The sequence below is a fragment of the Myzus persicae genome, unplaced genomic scaffold (genome assembly GCF_001856785.1).
Source record: "Myzus persicae strain clone G006 unplaced genomic scaffold, MPER_G0061.0, whole genome shotgun sequence".
Taxonomy (NCBI): domain Eukaryota; kingdom Metazoa; phylum Arthropoda; class Insecta; order Hemiptera; family Aphididae; genus Myzus; species Myzus persicae.
Genome location: NW_019103888.1, coordinates 210,221 through 234,407, shown reverse-complemented (window position 1 = coordinate 234,407; position 24,187 = coordinate 210,221). Strand labels below are relative to the sequence as shown.

The 24,187-nt window shown below is 28.8% G+C and overlaps 2 protein-coding genes across 2 annotated transcripts; one reads left to right on the top strand and one right to left on the bottom strand.

The window, feature by feature from the left end:
- Window positions 1-1,184: 1,184 nt before the first annotated feature.
- On the top strand, window positions 1,185-23,131 carry LOC111035927 (electron transfer flavoprotein-ubiquinone oxidoreductase, mitochondrial). The gene is made up of 12 exons (XM_022317757.1): window positions 1,185-1,486; window positions 2,308-2,412; window positions 2,473-2,625; window positions 3,068-3,226; window positions 3,304-3,500; window positions 4,160-4,372; window positions 8,609-8,784; window positions 8,895-9,106; window positions 9,587-9,766; window positions 9,843-10,064; window positions 20,260-20,446; window positions 22,867-23,131. The coding sequence occupies exons 1-11, from the start codon at window positions 1,459-1,461 to the stop codon at window positions 20,421-20,423; spliced, it is 1,809 nt and encodes a 602-aa protein (XP_022173449.1). The 5' UTR covers window positions 1,185-1,458; the 3' UTR covers window positions 20,424-20,446; window positions 22,867-23,131.
- LOC111035928 lies at window positions 4,379-7,605 on the bottom strand. Its single transcript, XM_022317758.1, has 2 exons — window positions 5,417-7,605; window positions 4,379-4,808 (listed from the first exon to the last, which is right to left on the bottom strand). Exons 1-2 carry the CDS (start codon window positions 6,299-6,301, stop codon window positions 4,716-4,718), a joined length of 978 nt encoding a protein of 325 aa, XP_022173450.1. The 5' UTR covers window positions 6,302-7,605; the 3' UTR covers window positions 4,379-4,715.
- Window positions 23,132-24,187: the final 1,056 nt, after the last annotated feature.

Genomic DNA, 24,187 nt, shown 5'->3' with positions numbered 1-24,187 from the left:
CAAGGTTAGTGGTGTTAAATACTCCTCGTGGTGTCTTCTGGGTAATGCTAAATGACTTTAAATAAAGATAATATTTCTATTGGGCGCAATTTACACATAGAAATTTATACCTAAAAAATACCGGACGCAATTTATGTTTGCCCAATTTTTTTTTAGATTTATACAAAGTCTCTAGAGCGTAACATGTTTTAAGGAGTAATAATTAGGCATTTCATATAGCATTTATATTTGAGCTGTGTGAGAAGTAAACGAATGTTATATCTTATATAGTGTGTATGTTTCATAAAATTCGTTATCAAGTACCTATCTACCAGGCACTGGCGGCCCACCGCACTGGAAGACACATACTAATGGACAATGATACAGATTTTATTAAATATTTAACATCATTCCATTTAAATGACAAAATGTCAAAAAGCTGTTCAAAATTGAGGGATTTATGTTCAACGGGTTTTAATTTTGAAAATAGATATTAATTAGTCATTGTGTTGGTTAGGAAATAACTGAGGGGATTTAATTTATTCAAATTCTTCGATAAAATAATAAATATCAACAATTTCAAAAATAAGCATTGTGGTATGTTTTATATAGCAGGTAATTTATTCATTTTTGTAATAATAATACGTTTCCACTGCCAAGCCTTAGTATAGAGTTGTTGGACATTTTCAATTAGTTTTCAAAATTAAACCTGCCAAACCCAAGTCTTAAAGTTTTGTCTACCTTTTGGCCTGTTTTATGTGATTATTTGTACCTGATCCAGTTCTCTTAAGGAATAAATCAGGTATCGAATATTCTAATATCTATACAAGAGGCGAGTCATGTTAATATGTTATACGTTCTAAACGTCAGACTTTGTTCAAACTTCAAATTGTTTTAGTTTCCAAGTGTCATTTAACATTATTTAGTATTCAAAAATTCAAAATCATCAAATATTTTCATTAGACAGTTGTATCATTGTCATAATATTATAAAAGAATTAATATTAATATTAATATAACTTTATAAGTTCTATTTCTATAAACTACGGATTTTTGAGAAGGCGAATGGAGTTCACTGATACAATATTACAATATTATGTTTTATGGTCAGCTGTTTTACAACATATTGAAACTGTTATCATCAGAGGACAATAACCGTGATTACACCACTGTGCGTAATCAATCCTCTATTCAGTGATAACTCCATAATGTGTGATCTGAGATGTAAGCAAACCTTGATAAAAAAATTATTGTTATGTGATTAAATACCATTTCAAAACGAGGCCAATGGGCAATGTCTATGGTTTTTATTATCGAACATATTCTACGGTGATACTTGATAGTTTTACAGTCACAGAATCGAATACGGAAGTAGCCAAAGTTCAGTTCAGCCAGTAAAGTTTTAAGATTAATCGTTACTGAATTATCACATTGATTTCTGTATGTTTTTAAAAATCTTAAATACCAAATTATACTCAAAATGATGACCACTACATCAAATTTATTGTGTAAGTACTAAGTATCTGTTTTATGTATTTAAAAAAACTACAAGGTCAATTTTAAAAAATGTTAACATTTCGGATCGATATTACAATATATTAAAAATTAATAACTAAAATAAAAGTTTTAGTACAAACTACACACTTATTTAAATACTTAACTGCAAATAATTTATTTAAGATGCATATTTTTTTTTGTGTGCTTAAGATGAAAGTATAGGTATTTACAATCTGTAAAATTTGTGTACCATTAGTAAATTTTCGTTAAACTAAGCTATTAAATAACAACATGACATGACGTGTGGAGTGAGACCTACCAGTGTGGAAACCCTCTCACTTTTGGGGGAAGATTTGTATATTTAGGTATTTAAATGTTGGTTGTATGATTATTATTTTATTTTTATATAAATCTAACGTGTACACTTGAATACTACAGTTGCATATTTTACAGCTATGATACCCTATTGTATATAATGATACTGTCATGCCAATAATAAAATCAACATATTAATATGTATATTTTAAAGATCAAAGATAACTTTAAATTGTTAATTTGGATATAAGTATAAGTTAATTACTCATGTAGATAATACTATGTTTATTTCATAAGGTGAACATATAAACAAATTGTTAATAATATGTTAATCAAAAGTACTTAGGTAATGTGGCTATAGATACATTTTGTAAAGGGTAAAAATTAATTGAGTCAATATTTTATTATTATATTTTGATAAATAGGTATTTGGTTAATTAATCTTATGTCTTCTGAATATTATAAATAATAACATACATTTATTAACTATAATGTTTTTAAATTAAATAAATTTTAGTTCGTAAAGTGGGAACATCATGCTTCCGTCTATATTCAGCTGCTACACAAAAAATTACAACGCATTATACTGTGAGTCCACGAGAAACTGACCAAAGATGGAAAGGTACTTGCATCTTTTTTAGTTTAATTTATTTATAATGATACTTAATGATATATTATATAGATATACCAATGGAGCGTTATGAGGATCTAGCTGACGTTGTAATTGTTGGCGGTGGACCAGCTGGTTTATCAGCTGCAATAAAGTTAAAAAAATTAGCTACTGAAAATGACAAGGAACTAAGGGTCTGTGTGGTGGAAAAAGCTTCAGAAGTTGGTAAGATTTAAGTCATTTTATGTTTTATTGTATCTATTGAAAGAATTTTAAAAATGTATTTATTACAGTCTTGGGTAACACTAACTTTCGAAATTTCTATTATTTTTATAGACTAAATTAAAAGATAATTTATAGTAACAATTTTTTTTGTTTTAATAAAGTAAATATTTTATATTGGATAGACTCATAATTTATGTGCTGTATGAGTATCTACTAATTATAATTATTAAACTTATTATAATTTATAGAAATAATAGATCACTATTTTTAATCACCATAACTGGGAAATTATTTTAGTTTTTTTCATTGATCAAAATAAGTAGTTAGTTAATAGTAATCTAGGTTTGCAAATGTTTTATTTGCTTGAAACATTATAAATTTCAATTATTATTGACTTAAAAAGTTCCTTTTATTATTGTGCAAATTCTTTTATTTATTTTAGGTAGTCATATTCTATCCGGTGCTGTTGTCGATCCAATCGCCTTAAATGAACTGTTTCCCGATTGGAAAGATTTGGGTGCACCATTAACTACCCCGGTGAAAGATGATAAGTTTGGTTTTCTTACTAAAAGTAGTCGTATACCCATACCTATTTTACCTGGTAATTAATAGTTGATGTGTTATATTTATTTATTTGTCTTAGTGCTGATTTAAATGTATTTAATATTTATAAAATAGGTATGCCAATGGACAACCATGGAAACTATATTGTGAGATTGGGCCATTTAGTAAAATGGCTTGGTGAACAAGCTGAATCCTTAGGTGTTGAAGTATATTCAGGATATCCAGCTGCAGAAGTTCTCTATCATGAAGATGGTTCAGTGAAAGGAGTTGCAACTGGCGATGTTGGCATTGCCAAAGACGGATCACCTAAAGTATTTTAATATCTGTTAATTGACTATTGCTTAAAAGTTAAAGGGATTGCAAATGGTCAATTATTTCAACCAAAATGAGCCAATCATTTGTCAATCAGAATGATGGACCTGATAACACAAGAAGACTTCTGAAAACTGATTTGAATTCATTAATATATCTACTTGAGATCGACCAGGCCACTTTTTAAAACTATGTTCCTAAACTCCTATACATTTTGTTTGAATATTTAAAATTTATGAAATTTTAGATGTTGATTATTTGGAAAATTTAAATTAAATATCTTAAAATGGGGTTTGATGAAACTCAACTATGCATATGAATAAATTCAAATCAGTTATCTGAGGTCTTATCTTGTTATCAGGTCCAATAAAAGGATTGACAAAAAGTACATACAAATGAGAATAAATTATTTAACTTTCGCATGAGCAATACCAAGGTGGTAATTTGTACATGGCACGTGCCAAGGCTATTTCTTTTACCCTACAGTCACACTACTAATGATCACTTACCACACACTCATTTTTCATATTGCGCAATGCATGCAATATGAAAATTGTTCATTTTCAAGCAACTAGTTTTTTAAAAACTATCCATTTGCAATCCCCTTAAAATATAATTAAGTTTATATATTGAATATAAAATACTATTCCATTTGTAGGATAGTTTTGAACGCGGTATGGAATTGCATGCCAAAGTTACCATATTTGCTGAAGGTTGTCATGGTCATCTTACCAAACAGTTATTTAAAAAATTTAATCTACGTGAAAATTGTGCACCACAATCATATGGCATTGGTCTTAAGGAAATATGGGAAGTAAAACCAGAACATCATAGTCCTGGAAAAGTAGAACATACTGTTGGCTGGCCATTAGTAAGTTGCTTTTAGCCAGGTCTTGGCCTAACTAAAAATTGAGCTGGAGAGATAGATTTTAATGAATCTTGGAATTGCAACAGAATTATTACGTATGTAATAATCAACTCCATCATCTAAAATGTTATAAAACAGTGAATATTTTATACTCAAATACCTATAACATTAAATAATAATTTTACTTAAAATAAAACATACATACTGAAGCAACTAGTGAAGGTTTAATTATAAAAAATCCCTTTACTGAAAATTGCAGTTGTCTTTTTAATATTTGTTCAGAAAATAAATACAGCTGAAAATATAACAAGTTCTTATAAGATATTTATTGAAACACTACAAATAATTAAATTGGATATTTTTGTTTTACTTCGTCTTCGATATCTTGCTTTTGTCCCATGTCTAATAATTTGTGAAGTATCTGTGTTATTTGCGCCCCCTATAAGTGAGAACAATTTTTTATGAATTTTTTTTTAGAATAACATCTATTTTATGAGTAAACATTCACATAAATTTATATAAATTTGATTTAATATACATAGACATTTATTTATGATATACATAAGAGTCATTCACACCAACATTTGTTTTCTCTCTCTGTTAATCTATGTAATATTGCATAAAAGTATTCCATGCTTCCACGATTACAAATCTGGTTTATTTTTGGATAAAAAGGACCTGTTATATATTTTATTTAGATTATAGAAGGATAGAAATATCCTATGAATTGGAAGGAAGGTTATTAATATTTTAATTGTTTAATTAGTAAGTATTAGTTAAACATAAGAAAAATTAAGCCAAAATAAAACTTGTTTATCTTGAAATGAAAATATTAAAAAGCTATCCTACCAATCCACAGGAAATATTCTTGTTTATAAAATATATTATAGGTTCCTTTGCTCTAAACTAAGCCAGATAGTTGTAGTTGTGGTTAGCATACCTTTTTTGCTATATTACTTGAAAACTAATGTTATTGTGAAAGTTACTTAATTAGTAAAAAACGTAAGCATGCTTTATGAATATTTTATTATTTAAAGTATTTCATACTTTTTCAAAGGTATTGCTTGTACATTTTACCAGATGAATAATTGGCCATATTGTTAAAATAATGACAGATAAAGTGAACATTTGAGACCATCTATGTGATACATTACGTTCATCGGCCACGAGTGCTGTCACTATATTGTAATGAACTGGCAATACATTAAAAAATATGACCCTCGGTACCAATACCAATAGTTGAATATTGTAATATGAACAAACTTCTATAAATGATATGTATGTGAATAAATGCATACGGTTTAATACAGTTATCTCCTTTGGTCTGACTGTATACCAATGGATCCAATAAACACTCTTTGATTTTTCCATGTAAGCTTCTAGTATATTTTTTATATAGTTGATTCGTTTTGATAATTGATTTAATTTAGCATTTATTTGAAGTATAAGTATCCAAACTATAGGTATACAAACCATTTCAGTAAAATCGACTGATGGAAAATCATTTTCATTCAATGCTAGATGATAAAGTATTATGTAACTGGCGGTTGTTGTGATGATGAGTAAAAGTGTCTTGAAATTGATATATGTAATTACACTGTCTTTGTAACTCAATTCTAGGTTTTTTGATAGAAAATCTACGTATGCAATGTTTTTTGTAAAACTTTTATAAATATCATGGCCCATAAAAACATTGAAGAAACATACAATGATTAGTATTATATTTAAAGTTACATACGTCGTGTATAGAAGAATACTAATTCTTGAATCTTTATTTTCAGATACAATCCATGTAAATTTCCAATAGTAGTAAATGAGAAGGGCAATTATAATTATTATAACTACTACTTTAGATAACTGTTTAAAATGTTTATTAGAAAAAATGTCACTAGTAGTGTTTTTAAAAATTATTGGTGTATTATCCGTAGCCATTTTGGAATAGTATTGATGACTTTTTTTTTTGATAAATAACTTTGAAATTGATGTTTATGCATTTTCAGTAAGTTGTGTAGTATTAAAGTCCTTCAAAAGTAGCCAATAAAATACAGGATCATAAATTTATTATTCATTTTAAAATAAATATTTTAGTATTAGTATTGCAAATACACATTAGACAAATATAACATGTGCCACTTGATATCTTCAAATTGCAAAATAGAAAATACTACAAAATCAATAAATATTTTGTATTATAAACAACTCATTTTAATAGAAGTAGGTACTCTGTGAGGGTAAATAGTGTGTTTGCATAAAATATGTGAAGTTTTTTTCTTTTTAGAATTTCAAATTTATAATGGATTGTTTGAATTAAAGTTGTTGAGTTTGTAAATATTTCATTCTTAAAAAGGTTTCATTTCAACCACTCTGATAAATTTATATTAATCAGTAAAATTAAAATATTTAGCAATATTAACATTGATATTTAATTATTTTATGCAACTTGAGATTATTTAGTAAATGTTTATTGAACTGATACTTTAGAAAATAGGTATCTATTGCTTTTTATACTTATATATTTTTAAGCTCTTGGGATTAATGAAACACTTATTGTTTTTTTGAATGATTTACCATCTATTTAAACTTAATTTATAGAAAATATTTCAAAAGCGTTTAATGTACTGGTTTTATAATAGGGATATATTTTGTGTGTGTGTGTGTGTGTGTATGTACACTTTTTATAGTAGGAAAAATGTTTCTATCCAACACTTCAATGTTGGTTAAAAAGTAGATCTATTTAGTATTTTAGGTAGGTCAAAAGTGAAAATTCTCAATACTTTTCAAAATAATCATGAAAAACATAACAAAAGTTAGGAAAAACCTTTAGTGTTAACCAACCCCTCAAACCAGATTTTGACAATACTAGTTTTTTTTTGTTTTAATTCAAAATAAACATTTGTCAACAATTGAAACTTTCACCAAATATTCACGTTAGCATTTATTAGACATGGTATAGTTTTCAAAATAGTTTGACTCTTGAGCTATTTAAAGATATTTAACATTTTTTTTTTAAGTATAAATAACAATAAAAAAATTTTGCTTAGGCAAAAATCAAAATGCTTGAAAATACAAGGTTTCTCTATGGATATTATAGCTCTTAAGCCAGATTTTTTCTTATAAGCACAACTTTTTTTCGTTATGGAAATTTGAGTTTCAAATTTAGATGAAATTATATATGTAAGCAAAGAATAACAAATGTAGTTATTTTGTTGTAAATTGTTATTCAATAATATTTTTCATCAGAATTTGAAACTTTTAACGTGTAAAACTATAATATTATATATTATATTCAATGACATTTTAAAAACATTGAGATTAATTTTATTCTATTGCCTATTACCACCACAAGTCTATCCATACCAATTTACAGTAAGTTGGTATTAACTCAAAAGCTAATAGCAATTATATATTATAATATTATATAATGTGGGGAGGTGTCTATAGTCAGTTGCATACACCATAAGCTCTTTGAAGTCTGAGTGTACACATCGGGTGGTGTTACTGGTTTCCGGATGAATGACCACCCGGGATTTTTATTAAGAAATCCTTGTCACACATACCCACAAGTCACAACACGAGTTCAAACCAACCTTTTCCTCCCTTCACAGTACTAGGCTAATGACATTATTAGTTGAAACCTAAATTCTATAAAAAATTATAATGTATAATATAAGAAATGAAATGCTTTGTTTTCTGCAAAATGCAGTAAGACATCGTATTACTAATAGTTAAATTAATTATTATAGTATCAATAAAAATGTATAACAAATTATTCTAAGTAATTCGACTAACAGTTGGTCTCTACTCAGAATCGTTTTTTATATGCAATTATTTATTAAATAAAATTGAATTCAAATTTAAAACCATGTCCATTATTTCATTCCTTTCTCAATGATGATTGACACTCACCATATCATATAAAAGTGGGGTTACTTACTTTAAAATTAAAACAGAGCACAGGTTACTGTAATTTGTATTATATTTAGTAGTTAAATTTAAGTGTTTGGGTGTTCAAAAACTTGTATATAACAATTTTTTACCAAACAATTTAATTTTAATAAAAAAAGCTGTATAAATAATTGTATTATTATCTATTCACCAATTATTTATTTTATAATTATAAAATATTAATGTTATCACATGTTTGAATTGTGAACCTATCTAGTATTTTTCATGAAACAAATTAATACCTGTGTTTATATTTTTAAATGTTTGAATTAAAATTGTGATTATTATTTTTAGGACAAAAATACTTATGGTGGCTCCTTTATTTATCATTTGAATGAATCCACACCTCTTGTTGCTGTTGGTTTTGTTGTCGGACTTGATTATAGTAATCCATACTTATCTCCTTTTAGAGAGTTTCAGAGATTTAAACATCACCCTCATGTCCAACCTTTGTTTGAGGATGGCAAAAGGTAAATCATAATAATTAGTTGTAGGTAATGTAATAGAAATAAATAGATAATGTTATTAGAAATTTATAATCAATAAATTTAAAAATTAAATATTATTTCTCTTTACACAGGATTGCGTATGGTGCTAGAGCTCTTAATGAAGGAGGTTTTCAGTCTATTCCAAAACTCTCTTTTCCTGGCGGTGCATTAATTGGTTGTACTGCTGGATTTCTAAATGTACCAAAAATCAAAGGTACTCATTATGCTATGAAATCAGGCATGCTTGCTGCTGAATCAACTTTTGACACCATATTTAATACGTCTGAAACAAGTCCAACTGCTGGTAAATAATTTTTATTTCTGTACCTATATTATAATTCATACACCATAAGCACACTCAGTAATTTGTTAGGAGGCGGTGGTTCAATTTCCATTATTTAATTTTTTATTTGGTCTCCGCGTATAAGTGATAAATGTAGTTTACAATGTACTTCATACCTAACAGATTATTTATAAACATATTTTATGTAAGCAAAAAGCTTACAAATATATGGAATAAATGCCAACTTGTTTCGTAGATAATATTTGAGTAGTATTTAAATTATGAAGTACCTATTTACTCAAATAATAATTTTTAAACATATCTTTTAAAATACTGATTTTTATATCCTATTCTAGGACCTAGATAAGTATTACAATTTTAATTAAAAAGTTTTTTGGAATTTCAATCATATTTTCAGCTATGAAAAAGTTATATTATAGTAATATAGTATATAATTTGTATACAAATATAAAATATAAATATATTTGTAATATCACGCAGGCTTGGAACCTAAAGACTATGAAGATAAAGTAAAAAGCAGTTGGATATGGTCAGATTTGAAAGAAGTAAGAAATGTTCGACCATCGTTCCACACAAAGCTTGGACTGTTTGGAGGTATGGCATATTCTGGATTTACTCTTGCCGTTAAAGGAAAAGAACCATGGACATTAAGTCATGGAGGTATACAAATTTTTTTTAAAATTCTTCTATTTGCCTAATTTTTTGTTATTAATTTATATTTTTTAATACATGTAAGTTCCTGATAATGAGAGACTGAAAACAAAGACTGAAGTTTCTGTTATCGAGTATCCAAAACCTGATGGAAAAATAAGCTTTGATATTTTGTCTTCTGTTGCACTGACTGGCACAAACCACGAAGGAGACCAACCTGCCCATTTAACGTTATTGGACGACTCTGTTCCTGTTAACACAAACCTTAATCTGTATGATGGTCCAGAAGGCCGATTTTGTCCTGCAGGTAAATCTATTTGTAATTTAACAATAGGTAGATAGATTTATGGATTTGTGTTACTGGAAATGGTGTTTACAAGTAATTAGTAAACATGACATAATTAAATAATTTACATTTAAAATATGTATATTATGTATAAGCTATCGGTGTGATGTGATACATTCATATTGTTTTATTTAATTTGAAAATAATTGTATTTTTATATCTAACTAATCATACTATCACTTTGAATTCGGGTATAAAGGAAAGATAAAATATTTTCACAAATTTCAAACCTATCTTATGTTGAGAATGACTTTAAAAGTGTTTAGAGTTAAGTCTTGATATTGTTGTTGTTATCTTATAATGAATGGTACATTTTCTACGGCACTAATAGAATTTGTAACTGCAAAAATAGTTTAGATTTGAAAAAAAAATGTTTTACTGTTATTGTATTATTAATTGTATAATACTATTATGTTAGTGTACATAATATTATTATTATTCACAAGTAGTTCAAATATTAGTCAACAGATGGCAGAAACTTTATAGTTTTTCACTTCATTGGATCAAACATTTGGATCATTGTTTTCTTTAGATGTTCATTAGAAAGATATACTTTTATATGCATCAAACATTTTCCAGAATATTTAAGTATGAGTATATTGTAGTAAGCCTATCATAAATTGGTGTAAAAAAAAAATTATGCTTTGTAATATTTTGATTTAAAATAATTAAGCTATAATTCAAAGCTATAAGATAATCGAAGAGGTCCTGGTCATGAAAAATTGTCTTGAATCCATTGATATTTACATAAGAAAGAGATGTAGTGAGTCATGCTGTTATTTATTACCTAAATCATCAGATTGTGGTATTGTAGTGCTTACCGCACTCTTATATTGTTAACGGTCATTCAATTAATAGAAGATATAGGGAAATTGTCTGCTAGTCTTTATTTGGAATAAAAAATACACATCTGTACAGTTATCTCGTTAAATTTGTGTATTTTGTATTGTGTATGTAATTAATACACTACATTAAACTGTATAAGCTATCAAATCAAGTGTATGTGATGGTGAAATGAGACAAAATAACAGCTATGCATTTCAAACACTAATTTAAATTTATTGGGGTAAAACATTTTATTTTGAATAATATCAAAAACCATTTAGATTAGATGTTAGAAAAAAAAATGGAAAAAATATTGTAGATTCTTAAAAAATTATTCGAACAAAATAAATGTATAATATTTATATTGTATGACAACTAAATAAAAATAATTGCCAACCCCCCAAAAAAACGTCTTACAAATATTATTATTTCAAAGTGTGTAATAAAAAACAAATTGTTGATATTTAAAATTAGATTCCATTCTGGCTTATATTTTTTATTTTAGACTGACCCGTAAATTATTGTCAGAAATGAAAATATACATATTTTAGAAAGGTCAGATAACCAGATATTCAATACGAATTAAATATCTCTACACAATTTTGATTTTTTGCTTTATAGAAATATTATATATGATTATTATTACCTGTCATTTTTTGTGTTTCATGATTTTAATTTAAAATTGTGTTAACACAATAGGCAATTTGTATGATACAGGGAACAAAAATTTTTAAAATTTCGATAAATGTGCGTGGTAATGCAAATTTGTTTACTTATTTAAGTTAACCTTTGTTTAAAAAATGAAGGCTCCTTCTAAAATCGGACAAACCTCCACCTACGGACTACAAGTATTAATTTTAGTTGGGAATTTTCAATCGCTGTGCGGAAAAGTGTCAATTACCCAACCACCATCCCGGCCGATCGCGCCTGTAGTCACGCGCCGAACCGTATACGATTTGTGCCTCATACAGCTCACTGTTTATTACTCGCCAGTCGCTTCGCGCAATAACCTAATGGCACCCCTCACTTTAGTTACAACAACTGGCAACAGCATTAATAATAATAATAATAATTATAATGGCGATGACGATCGGTTTTCAGTTTTCCCGTCGACAGATTGCCCGCCGTGTTTTCGGTTTGGGATGTTTTACAAGTGTCGAATATTTTATTTCGCACCATCACGCATTGTATATAGATCCATTGTACGAAATCGAATTGGCTGCACATCGTCACGCGAGTCGCGACCCCGTCGAGAGCGCGTTTTGTGTTAACGCCGTTTACGAAACGTAAAAATAATGGAAGGGTATAATAATATAATATATGCGTGGAGGACGGGGCGGCGGCTGTGACCCCATGCGTGGCGGCCCTGGGCCATATAGTGTATAGTCAAAGTTAGTTGAGCAGATGTGCCAAAAACATGTATTACTATTATTATTATTATTACTATAAGTCGGGCTGAGGGATGCATTGTCAATCATCATATTATATAACACACGCTCACATGTCATGTGTGAGCTACCGTGTGTGACGTGTGTGTGTGTGTGTGTGATTGTATACATGTGTACAATGTATATAAAATGTATATATTAAACAGTTGCATCCATTATAATACGATATTTAAACTCTCGTCCAACCAGGACTATACTTTATAGTTTATATTATGTTAATAAATATGTATGATACATTAATACGATACCGTCGCTATAAAGGTATAGCCGTATGTGTACCATGTATACGCATCGTGTACCATCATAGTGCATTTAATAACAAACGGGTTTTATCGTTAATTCGCCGTTATAAATTATTATTTCGTATTAACATTATGATTAGGTTTTTATTTTTGTTGGTTTTTTTTTGCGTTTGCTATATGCATAGGTTGTTAGGTTTCTTATTTGGTTAGTGGCAGTGGCGGTGGTAGTAAATGGTAATCTGCAGACAGCGTTTCACTCTCCGTTGTCTATAATGTAATATCGTCTTCTCGTAAACTGCCCTTGTTTGTTTTTTATATTCCCGTTTCTCAAAAATTTGAAATTTAATGATTTATATTCATTTTATACTTGGGCATACCATGATTTATGTAAATATTTCAATATTGCTTTATGTTGATGTCTGGTAGATAATTGGATGATTATGTAGTGGGTAATGGAGATAATTTTAAAAATCTCATAGAATGAGAATAAGGAATTATGGGCTAGTTATTATAGTTAATAGTTATTCATTATATATGCGCTATGGCGAGCGATCTGTATACGTGTATGTTCTTAAGGTTAGGTTATCGCATCAATTCGCAGCGATCATGGCTAACGTTTGTCGAAGCACAGAAATATAATTTTTTCAAACATTATTAAATATAAAATAGTCGCGTGTATTTATCTACTTCTAAATTTAAGTTTACTCGACGGTGGCTTTGTCGTTAGTCGTTACTATAAAAAATAAAAATAAAAATACAATAATTTTATTATTTATACACCATATTATGATGTTTCTGTATATATACAGTTGGGTCTGCACTGCACGACTGCAGTTCACGAATATTGTATAAGTACCGAGTTTGAGGGTCTGCAGTAGTTAAGCCTATAAAATTTAATATCTCGTTAATTTCGTATTCATAAAAATGCAAATGCGTACGATATAATGTACTTTTTTTTGCGCATATCGCGGGACGCTATACTCAAAGGGGTGAAATTTCTGGATATTACGACCTCTTCGCATCTGGCTTCCTTAATTCCGACTATTACTAGGCCGTGTACGAGTAGCAAATTGGTTCTAATTTATTGTCTAGCTATATAGGGTAGACTGTACGCGTATGCTTATCTCCACACGGGTTTATGTTGTGGGAAAACCCATGACTTGATATTCCCCCGGGGAAAAGAAACTGTTATACAATAACGGTCTTGATATTTCTTATATACATACACATATAAACTGGCAGGGTTACACGGTTAAATATCGATCATTAGATAATTGGACTTGGTGATAAGTTTGATTTAATTTTTCATAAATTATTGCTGTGCTATGTAATACTTTTTATATAAGCACGCCTTGAGACAAATGTCGTTATAAATAATATATTTTCAACGTGCTTTTATACTTACATAGTTACATAACATCATACCTAAAAATATAGCAATATATTGTAATAATTTAATTGAATTTCACGCGAAACAAGTTGACAAGTTTAATTTAGTAATTTTTTCATAACATAATATTATTATTTTTATATGTAGATATTTTATCGAAAATAGCTAATGACAAAATTAAAGACTTAAAAAAAACGTTCGATGAGTGTGTTATTATTAAGTCTATTATTTATTAGATATTTTAATGTTTTGTTTATATGTTACCGCAAAAATGGAATCAAGGAGTTATTGTGTATTTTATATTTTTATGCTGAATGCCTGAATGCATCTCGCACTTATTGATAAATAGATAACATTTCACTAACAACAAAAAATAACGATTCGTTAAAATAGTAGCGTGTCGTAATGTTTTAGAAAAAACGTTATGCTCCTGTAACCTAAAATGAAATACTTATACTGTTTGTACATATATGTATGATTCAAATTTTTATCGCGTTTATGGTAGATGTATTAAAAAAAAATACCGGAAAAAATAGATCTCTCGTTATAAGTCATTAAATAACTGGGTGGTCGCACGCCTGGTCTCTCTAGGTTATTATTTTAATTCCGTAAAATATCAACGAGGCCTGGTTGTTGCAGCTATAGTATGTATTCCGCGAGGTTGAAATAAATTGTATAATATTCTGGTACACTAAAGTGTATAATGCACGAAAACATAATTCATCCCGTTGTGCAGCAAATTTTAATATGAACTCTAACTGGAAGTACCGAACACTAGCTGGTACAATATACGAATATATAATAATATGTGTATTCAAATGAACGATTGGCCGTTTATGTGCGTTTTAATTAAGTCTTTGCTCGTCTATATATAATACTATGTTCGAGGGCTTACAAAAACAGAATTAACGTTTCGCCAGCTCATCCGTGACTTAATCTGGTAATTCCACTCTGCCGAAGTCCGTACGGCGGTGGCGCAGTCAAGCCGCAATTATGCGCAAATTAGATTAGAATTTCGTCTAATTCTCGCTGTCCATCGTTATAATATGATTATTCCTAATCACTAATCAGCATCATCGCAGTAACGTGATGGCCAACTATCGCGTATATCGTATACATCGAATCGTTTGCAGCGTTTATACGGTTTTATGATTGATCACTGATTATGATCGTTTGAACTTTTGAAGGTGTATCAGTCAACATGTTTTCTCTGTTCTATACGTAGAACAGGTATTATGGTATAAATGCATCCCCCCGTGTTTCATTCATTATGATTACAATAACGAAATTGAATTATCTTTACTTATTATACTGCAGGTATCTAACAGTTATAAAGAATAATATTATAAATGTTTTGTTGGAAGCTCTTTTTTTAGTATTTAATTTTTCAGTTTTATGAAAGTAATTAAAATAAAATATTAACTTAAAAAATATTCTGTCAGCACACTAATACTATTATTCTTTATAGTTGTTATAATACCTCAATTTCAACAATGTTATCACAATGAGTGGAATACGGAGAGAGGTTTTGACTGCTTATAGTATATATTGCAAGTGTGTAAGATGGAGAAAAAAAATAATACCCTTGTCTTCTCTGAAGATGTTTATACAATTAATACAATCATTTCAACCGACAAACACTTATAATTATTAAACAACTATTTACTTTTTTGTAAAAATGAGTATTAACTGTTAAAATAATCACCCATATAGTATGCGATTGGAATCGTATAAACTGTAATAATACCTATATTTATAGTAGCTAAAGTAATTCAATAGTACGGTGTCTATATTACGTAATACATACTTAATTTTTACTTATATAATATGAGCATCGTATTTAAGGGATTGGAAGCGGGGACTTTCAGTCTTTGTCTCACTCATGAGCAACATTGGAATTTAGGCGTGTTCTATTGCTGACAGATTGTTCTAGTGAAGCAATAAAAATTCTGAAAACAAATTTGAATTTTTGGCAAGTCTACTTGATATCAACTCTACTACATTTTTGATTTTTTGATTTCAACTTTAAATACATTTTTTTCATTTTTATTTTTTTAATATATTTGGTATAATTTAGGGGGTATAAAATTAAAAATATGCAAATGCCGATCACAAGTAGACTTGATGAAAAACTCAAATAGGTTTTTAGAATTCTTATCACTTCACTAAATCAATTGGTGATAGTATATATCAGGGATGGCAAATCCATGGCACGCGAAAATTTTTACTATTATATATTATATAATATATAATATTATAGATTATAGAATATAGGTAATAGGTAAAAATATTTTGAGCATACGGCTTTTATCGGTCATTATTATTTACCTAAGCTAACCTTTTTATACATTAATTATATAATCGAATTATAGGTAATATAACAAAAATATAATTTTTTTCACGGCACGCTCTAAAAAAAAAACTAATTTTGGGCACGTAGGTGTCAAAAGGTTTGCCATCCCTGGTATATATATTCTCACTTATTCAACACGTCCTAATTCTTTTGTTGTATTTTTAATATACGAATACAGAAATTCACCGCTTGTAACCTCTTGTTCATATAGGTATGTCGTTTTTCTAAAAAATTCTGTGAAATTGCCTATTCAAAGCCTCTTAAAAGCTAGTTATTCATATTGCATGTATTTTTATACATTATGTATTACGATGAGTCGCCTCAACGTATAGTTCATTTATCATCCGTGATAATACTTTATTATTATCGCATCGTATTATTTTTTATATTATGGGTACTGTTATATTATAAATTTTCACAATATATAAAAAATATCATTATTACGTTTTAAGTTTTTGTAAAGCGTCTGCTCTCCAACATGACCTTTGGCGGCGCTTTATTCACTCATAACAACTCCGACAACCGACCCCTCGGTCGAGTGAAAACCCTATTTTTATAAAACCCTTTTACGTCAAAACTGTCTGTTCCGAGCGTACTCGGTTAAAATAATATTTCTAGTCAGATATTTTTAAATTCTGATTTTATTCCGTACGACATAATAATATTAAAAAATGATTTATATATAATAAAAAAATGTCTGTTGTTTGTAAAAATACGCGTTATTATTACTTAGGCGTCGATCTTACTCTACCGTTTGACTTGTGATGGGATTATATAGAATATCGAAACCCTAATATTGTTAGCGCTCTAAATGTGAATCACGCTTTTCAATGCATTGCTCTGTATAGTTATAATATTAAATACATAGTTTATTTGGGTCATTTATTTTTATTTTTATAAGTGTTTATTATTATTTTGCAGTACACCCAAACAAAATATTTTATAATATAGGTTCATTATTCGTGGGTAATTTAATAGTATGCAAAATGCGTTATTTTGAACTGTTCAGAAAAAAAAATACGAAAAATGCACTACTAATCACTAATCAAAAAAAAAAAAAAATCGGATTGACTGTTTCGTCTTGTTGAAAATGATCGTCGGTGATGAATGTTTTGGTGACCCCCATAAAAGTTATGGCTAATAAATAATAATAATAATATTTACGATTTATATTGTCGTTAAGTTTTTATTAGTACAAAGTATAAGCAATATTCGTTCAAATGTGTGCTATAAAATAATTAATTAAAGGTTAAAAGTTACTTCAAACAGCAGTACTGTGTGCGTGCTGCATTGCGCACAAACGATATATTTCGGTCATCCGAAGGTTAAATTAGTTTCTTTTTCTTTTCTTTTTTTTACCGAAGGATCTTAATTTAACATAGTTAAAAATACCAACTGGCCAATACGATTTTGGCAAAAGAATGTCGAATCGTTTTGCATTTTTTTGCAGGAGTTCGAATGTTCGTAACCCATTCTTTAATTTTTTATTTTTTCGGATACTCACAAATTCTAATTGTTGGTCATGATTAATATTCTTGCGTTGATCTTTATTTATTTTCTCTGTTACATAAAAGCTAAAGAGGTAGTAGTTTAAAAATATAGCCAATGAATTTGATTTAATTCCATGTTATAATATTCATGTTTTTGATCGCGCAGTAATTATTTATAAATATAGATCCGATTAAAAAACTAACCAAAATTACGTATCGTACAATTTTATGATATGCACCTACAGACAAAACTAAATATCACCATATGCCTGTATAATATTCGTATAAGACTATATTTCGTTATCAAAATCATATTATATTCAATAAATTACGTTGTTTTAAATTATACAACATTTTTATCTTTTTTTAAAAGTAATGTCTAATTACTTGACGTAATTAAAACACAGATTAATAAATAAATCTATTAAACTATAGTGAAAGTATTGATTTCGTTGCACATTGTAATTTGTAAATCGTTCTGACTTATGATTAAATATGTAGGCACGTTATTTAAACATTCCGATAAAATGTAATACTAATTATAATTATCATTTCTACACATTTTTACTTTCAGTCTTACCTTTTTTTTATTATTCCATTGATATTAATTGGTGTTTGAAACTTGACGATTGCGTTATTGAAGTTAAACGTTATGTAAGTGATCAATGATCACAGGTCTATTCCATTTTACATTGTGATAAATTCAAATACGTTTATATTTAAAAGAGAAATAAAAAAAAAAAACTTTTAAGTAAAATGCGTTGGCTTGATAAAAAAATGTATTAAGTGATCCATTTAGGCCTCGAGCACATTTTATTATTCGAACTGACTCTTTTAAATAATGAAAATAATGCATTTTGTAATAAAAAAAAAACAGATTATCGTTTAAGCTCTGTTTACAAACGGCAATCAGCTAATTTAACACGAAACCAAAATTTGTTTTCAAAACTAATCTCTTTTCGAAAGTAGAAAAAAAGGTACAAAAACACTTATTATTACTATTTTTACCTCGAATATTTATTTATTTAGTCTTCTATAAACGTAATTTTCGTATTGTATATCGAATTATAATGAATTATTTGTATTTCCATAATCTTGGGTACCTATATAATATTTATTGGAATAATATTGACTGTTCCACATTCGTTTTTGTACCATTATATGTACATACGTGATGATTCACAAAATATACTCACTCCCATTTTCCTTTAATTATGCATCTATTACAATTTTGATTTTTGTAATTTTTAGTGTACTTAAAAATTTTATTTTATTTTAAATCTCATTTAAATATTTTTATTTTATACCATTTTGGGTGTGTCCTTTGGCGTCTTGGCGATACCTACTGGTTTTTTTTCAAATGAGAATCAGCTGCTTTTTTTTTTATCAATTTTCACATGTAACTTTTTTGAAAACAATGATGCGTCCAAACTGAAATTTGAATTAATAGTTTTATTCAATTTTGTGCTATGAATATAAATAATATAATAGATCCGTGGTAATATATTAATTGTAAATGAATCAATTAATATGGTGATTTGAATATTATAGTTATTGATATTAATCTATTAACATTTTACAATTTATAAAAATTGTATGAATACATAACCAACATTAGATTAATTTTACATGCTTTTTATATTTTTGTAAAACCTTTTTTAAGAACTATTATCCTCAGTATATTAATTTTAATTACTCAGAAAATATCCGTTCGAATTTTGATTTAGAAACATCAATATTGTCAAGATATTCATCTTCTTAATAATTAACAGTATAAAATTTGATTTTCATTTGAACAAATAAGTTAGTACACTCAGTACTACTCACTTAGTCAATAAACTCATTAAATGGTATAACAAATTTAAGTATTTAAAAATAATAAAATATTGTTCTTATAGTTGTATTTAAAAATTCAAAAAATCTGAATTTGAATAGGTACATCGATAATTAAAAGGATGTTGTTGAATATGCTTGGTCAAACACTCTGTATATATTGTTTTTAACTTTATTGTATAATATATTATTTTATTATTAAATATTATATTAAGTTATTGAATTTAATGTTGTTATGTATTTACAATATACATGCGTGGCTGGCTACATCACATTAGGTGCATCAAGTGATCATGTGAATTTCGTTGTGTATTTAAATATTATTTAATATTATATATTGAACGAATGTTTTTTTAATTTTTATTATATCATTAGAATTAAATATTTAGATTAGAGGAGGTATAACAATAAAAGTTACAGGATTGTTTTGCTCTTCTAAATTCCGGAAAAATAAAATAAAATAAATATCCTATGCACAATATGTAGAAGTGCATCTTTTATAAAACGTTCGATGTATTATAATAAACCACTTATGTATACTCGATTTTTGAAATAGTTTTTTTTCTGTCTTGCAGGTGTTTACGAATACGTGCCATCCGAGGACGGAAAGGGCGATAGATTGCAAATAAACGCTCAAAACTGCATCCACTGCAAGACTTGCGATATCAAAGATCCTACGCAGAACATCAACTGGGTGGTGCCTGAACCCGGCGGCGGGCCCGCGTACAACGGCATGTGAACGGTGGAATTGATACTATATAGGTACCTATATTGTTATGATTTATGAAGTTACAAATCGCCTTTCGTCTCTTCGGTATTGTCATAAATACCACTTTTGTTATCTACCGTGGGCGCGCGCACGTGCGTGAGTGTGTGCGGCGGGTGGGTCGCGTTTCTCTGTTTCCTCGCCTGTTTATTATTGCAGTGGTGGTATGGGTATATGAAAATACTGGAAAACACTGCGACCCACACTGTATAATATGTATATGATATAATATTACGTGTGTCGCATATAATGTGCGCTCGTGTCCACCGTTTGTTCGGAAACCCTGGATTCGTAGCGAGGCGCTCAATCGATATAATAATATATTGTATAATATTGTCATACATGATGTGATTAACAATAATACACACAATAGTTTAAAGATTGGTTGAATGCATATTAAATATAATATATAATAATATATTACTCTGCTGTCGGACATGACTCTTATAATATTACAATGTGAAGCGCACTACAAATTATTCGTTTCCAAACAAACACACACGCACACAATTATATTTTTAGCTTATTTTTTTTTGTCTCAATATATAATACCTTATGTATAAAATACAAGGGCTTGTGCGTTATGCACACTTACGTTAATTTCCGGTCCAATCGCTTGCACAGAGTTGTTTAGGGAACACAATATAAATATTATATAACGTGTATAAACCTACAAGCGTGTGGACACACCCAGCACCCATTAATGCACACCTCAGTGGTTGTTGTCGTTGTTTACATAAAAAAAATTATTATTAATTCAACGTATATTTTTTAAGGTGCAGGAGCTTAGAATACTTTCTATTAGATGTGTATATTATATTCTATCCCATACAAAATATACGCAGCTCTCATGTAGTAGGCCATTTTCAGTGTAGCGAATTTATAGAAACACGAATTCCAAGTTCCGACTATTTATTTTAGGAACATTCTTAAAAGCAATTTGGTTTTTCGGCAGGTTCACCAGACGTGACTTATGTTGCCTTTGCTCTCAAATTAGGCACTAGCATACAGCTCCTATATATGCAATTTTTATGTGTTACACGTATCTACCATGTTGTGTGTACCTATATTTTGTAGGCGTCGTGGGGAAGGGGGTCACATGGGCATTGGGCATACACAAGTTATTGTAATCTATTTATTACTTCGTCCGAATAAAAAACGGAATCTGTGCACATCATTAATGGCGGCAATCCTTACACGTCATTTTCACATCATCGTCGTAGTTAAATATAGGTGATTTTTCGTCATATTATGTGTTTTATATCCACCCAACAGTTCCGTCGATTTTAATTATTAACTAGTAATAACTTCTTTGGGACCTAGGTATATATAATATTTATTTTCATGCCACATTCGTCTCTTTACGAATAAGAGCTCCGAAATAGAATTCAATTTGTTTTGTTTATCGGCCAACACGGTCGCATGCGAGATCCGACAACATAAGCATGACAACGTGCCGCGCCGTTATCTAAATTGTATTTTTCGTACATTTCTCCAGCACGAATAGCTTTACGCACCATTATTATAGGTATATGCTCACAATGCTTATTGGTATGCCTATATACTATGTATACTATTATGTATACGCATACTATCTGGAGGTTGTTAGCGCCTTTGTGTAGCAATGGCCATCATTGTAAAACTGTATGCGTATTATATATACGTATAATAGTATACGATCGCGGTATAGTGAGTATATAATATAGTGAACGTGCCTTCGGTTACTAATGCGTGGTAATCAAGAGGCCGTTATCGTTTGCTCGATCCCCTTCAAATATCGCGTTTTAGATTGAAATATACTGCATTATTACATACCTGCCTCTAAATTATACGTCAATATGTTGCAACACACACGTTTTATAGGGGTGTGCTGTGTGTAGTGTGTGTGTGTGTGCTACACTACTTCACTGGGTCCAAGTTTCGGCGTCGTTCGATTATAGGTACATTTCGATTCGAGTTATATAGGTATTCTACACCTTTTTGGATTACATTTTTCATTCTTGCATCTATTATTATTGAAAGTGTACATACTTTCATCGTGCAAATACACTATTCCGAACTTACGAATTTTAAAAATATCATTATATTTTATCAGTTATAGAACTTTCTAAAGAGAGTAAAAATGTCCTTCAAACGACCGGAAGTCAAGTTGTGGATTCAGTTTCAGGTGGTTTTAGTGAAGGACTCGTGGGGTTCACGAAATCGTTATACGACGATCGTTATGTAGGTACTTACACAAAAATTGAAAGTAATTTTTGTTTTTTGAGTGTTTCTGTTATTATGTTAAAATCGAAATGCGTGGGCCCCAAGTATATATTTTGCTGCCTACCTGTATGCGTGCGCTATTGTTATTTCTTTAATGATATTTTTTTTTTTTTTTAATTTTTTTAAATATTGTTTTTTTTGGTGGGAATAGGATACAACGCCATTTGTGTGAGACCATAATATGTTATCGTCTACAAATAAACGTGTTTACTCAACTATTGCTTCCGGCAGCCTAACAACATCGTCATTATTATTATCTGCCCTGCGACAACACATATTTTTGGTTTGTATATATTACGCACACACAACTCAGTTCATGTTGTATTCATCGATTAAAATCATAACTCAAAATTATATAATAAATACAATTGCCATACGAATAGACGAGGATAAAAGGAGGGTATACTCATTTAAATGTATTAAATTTGTTTTTCTTAAATATTTATGTTCTATATTATTTTTGTTAGTTTTTTTTTAATGTGAAATTTTTAATATTTTATGTACCTATCATATTATAATATGTATAATGTTATTGTTTGTTTTGTTCGTCGAATTAAAACACTACAAATATATTGATAGCGTTTTTTTACAATGTGAAGTACATATAATGGTATAGTCCTTATTATAATTTGATTGTTTAGTCTTACACTTAAATTGGTTCGAATTATACTCATAAAAACGGTAAGTCCAAAATCGTAAAAGTAATTCCACAAAAGCATTGCCATTGAGTTACCCACAAATCAAATTAGTCAAAAAATACATTAATTGTATTATGTTTTCAATACGTCAAGTCACTAAACAAAGATTTTTTTAATGTATTTTAAATATAAAAATACAATTAATAAAGTTCGTGCATATTGTGATGAATACATTTTTTTTTATAAATTTGATATTTGTTACATTGTCACAGTTTTCGGTTTCCTTCAGCTAATCCTCATGGTTATTTTATTTTCCAGCTTTTAAAAAAATGGTGCTCTCATATTAAAGCACCATTCTTCTTCTACTTTCTTTTTAAATAATAAGTAAAACTATATAGGATTTAAAATAATTCTATATGCACAACGATGCATGTACCTCGCACTAGCCTGGCCCAGTCTGAAAATCAAAATTTTTTTGTACCAATATTAAGCACATAATTAGCAAAAATTTGCATGACATTTGTTTTACCTCAGAATTCAAAAATCAATGGGCGAGGCTGACGTAACGTTTCGCCAGTCTGGCTCAAATGAAAAAATTAAGTTATTCATAATTTGATTACACCAAAAATTAGCACTTAATTATAATGAATTTGCACAACCAAAATTATAATTATTGATTTCGCTCTCAATAATATATTTGGAGGAAATGTTTGACTTATAATTTCACCAACTAGAGGTTTGGTGCTTTAAATTTGAAGTATCTATTAATCGAATACCTATCATGTTATAATTATTGTAATTTAAATATATGTAATCCCCTGTATGTTTAACAAC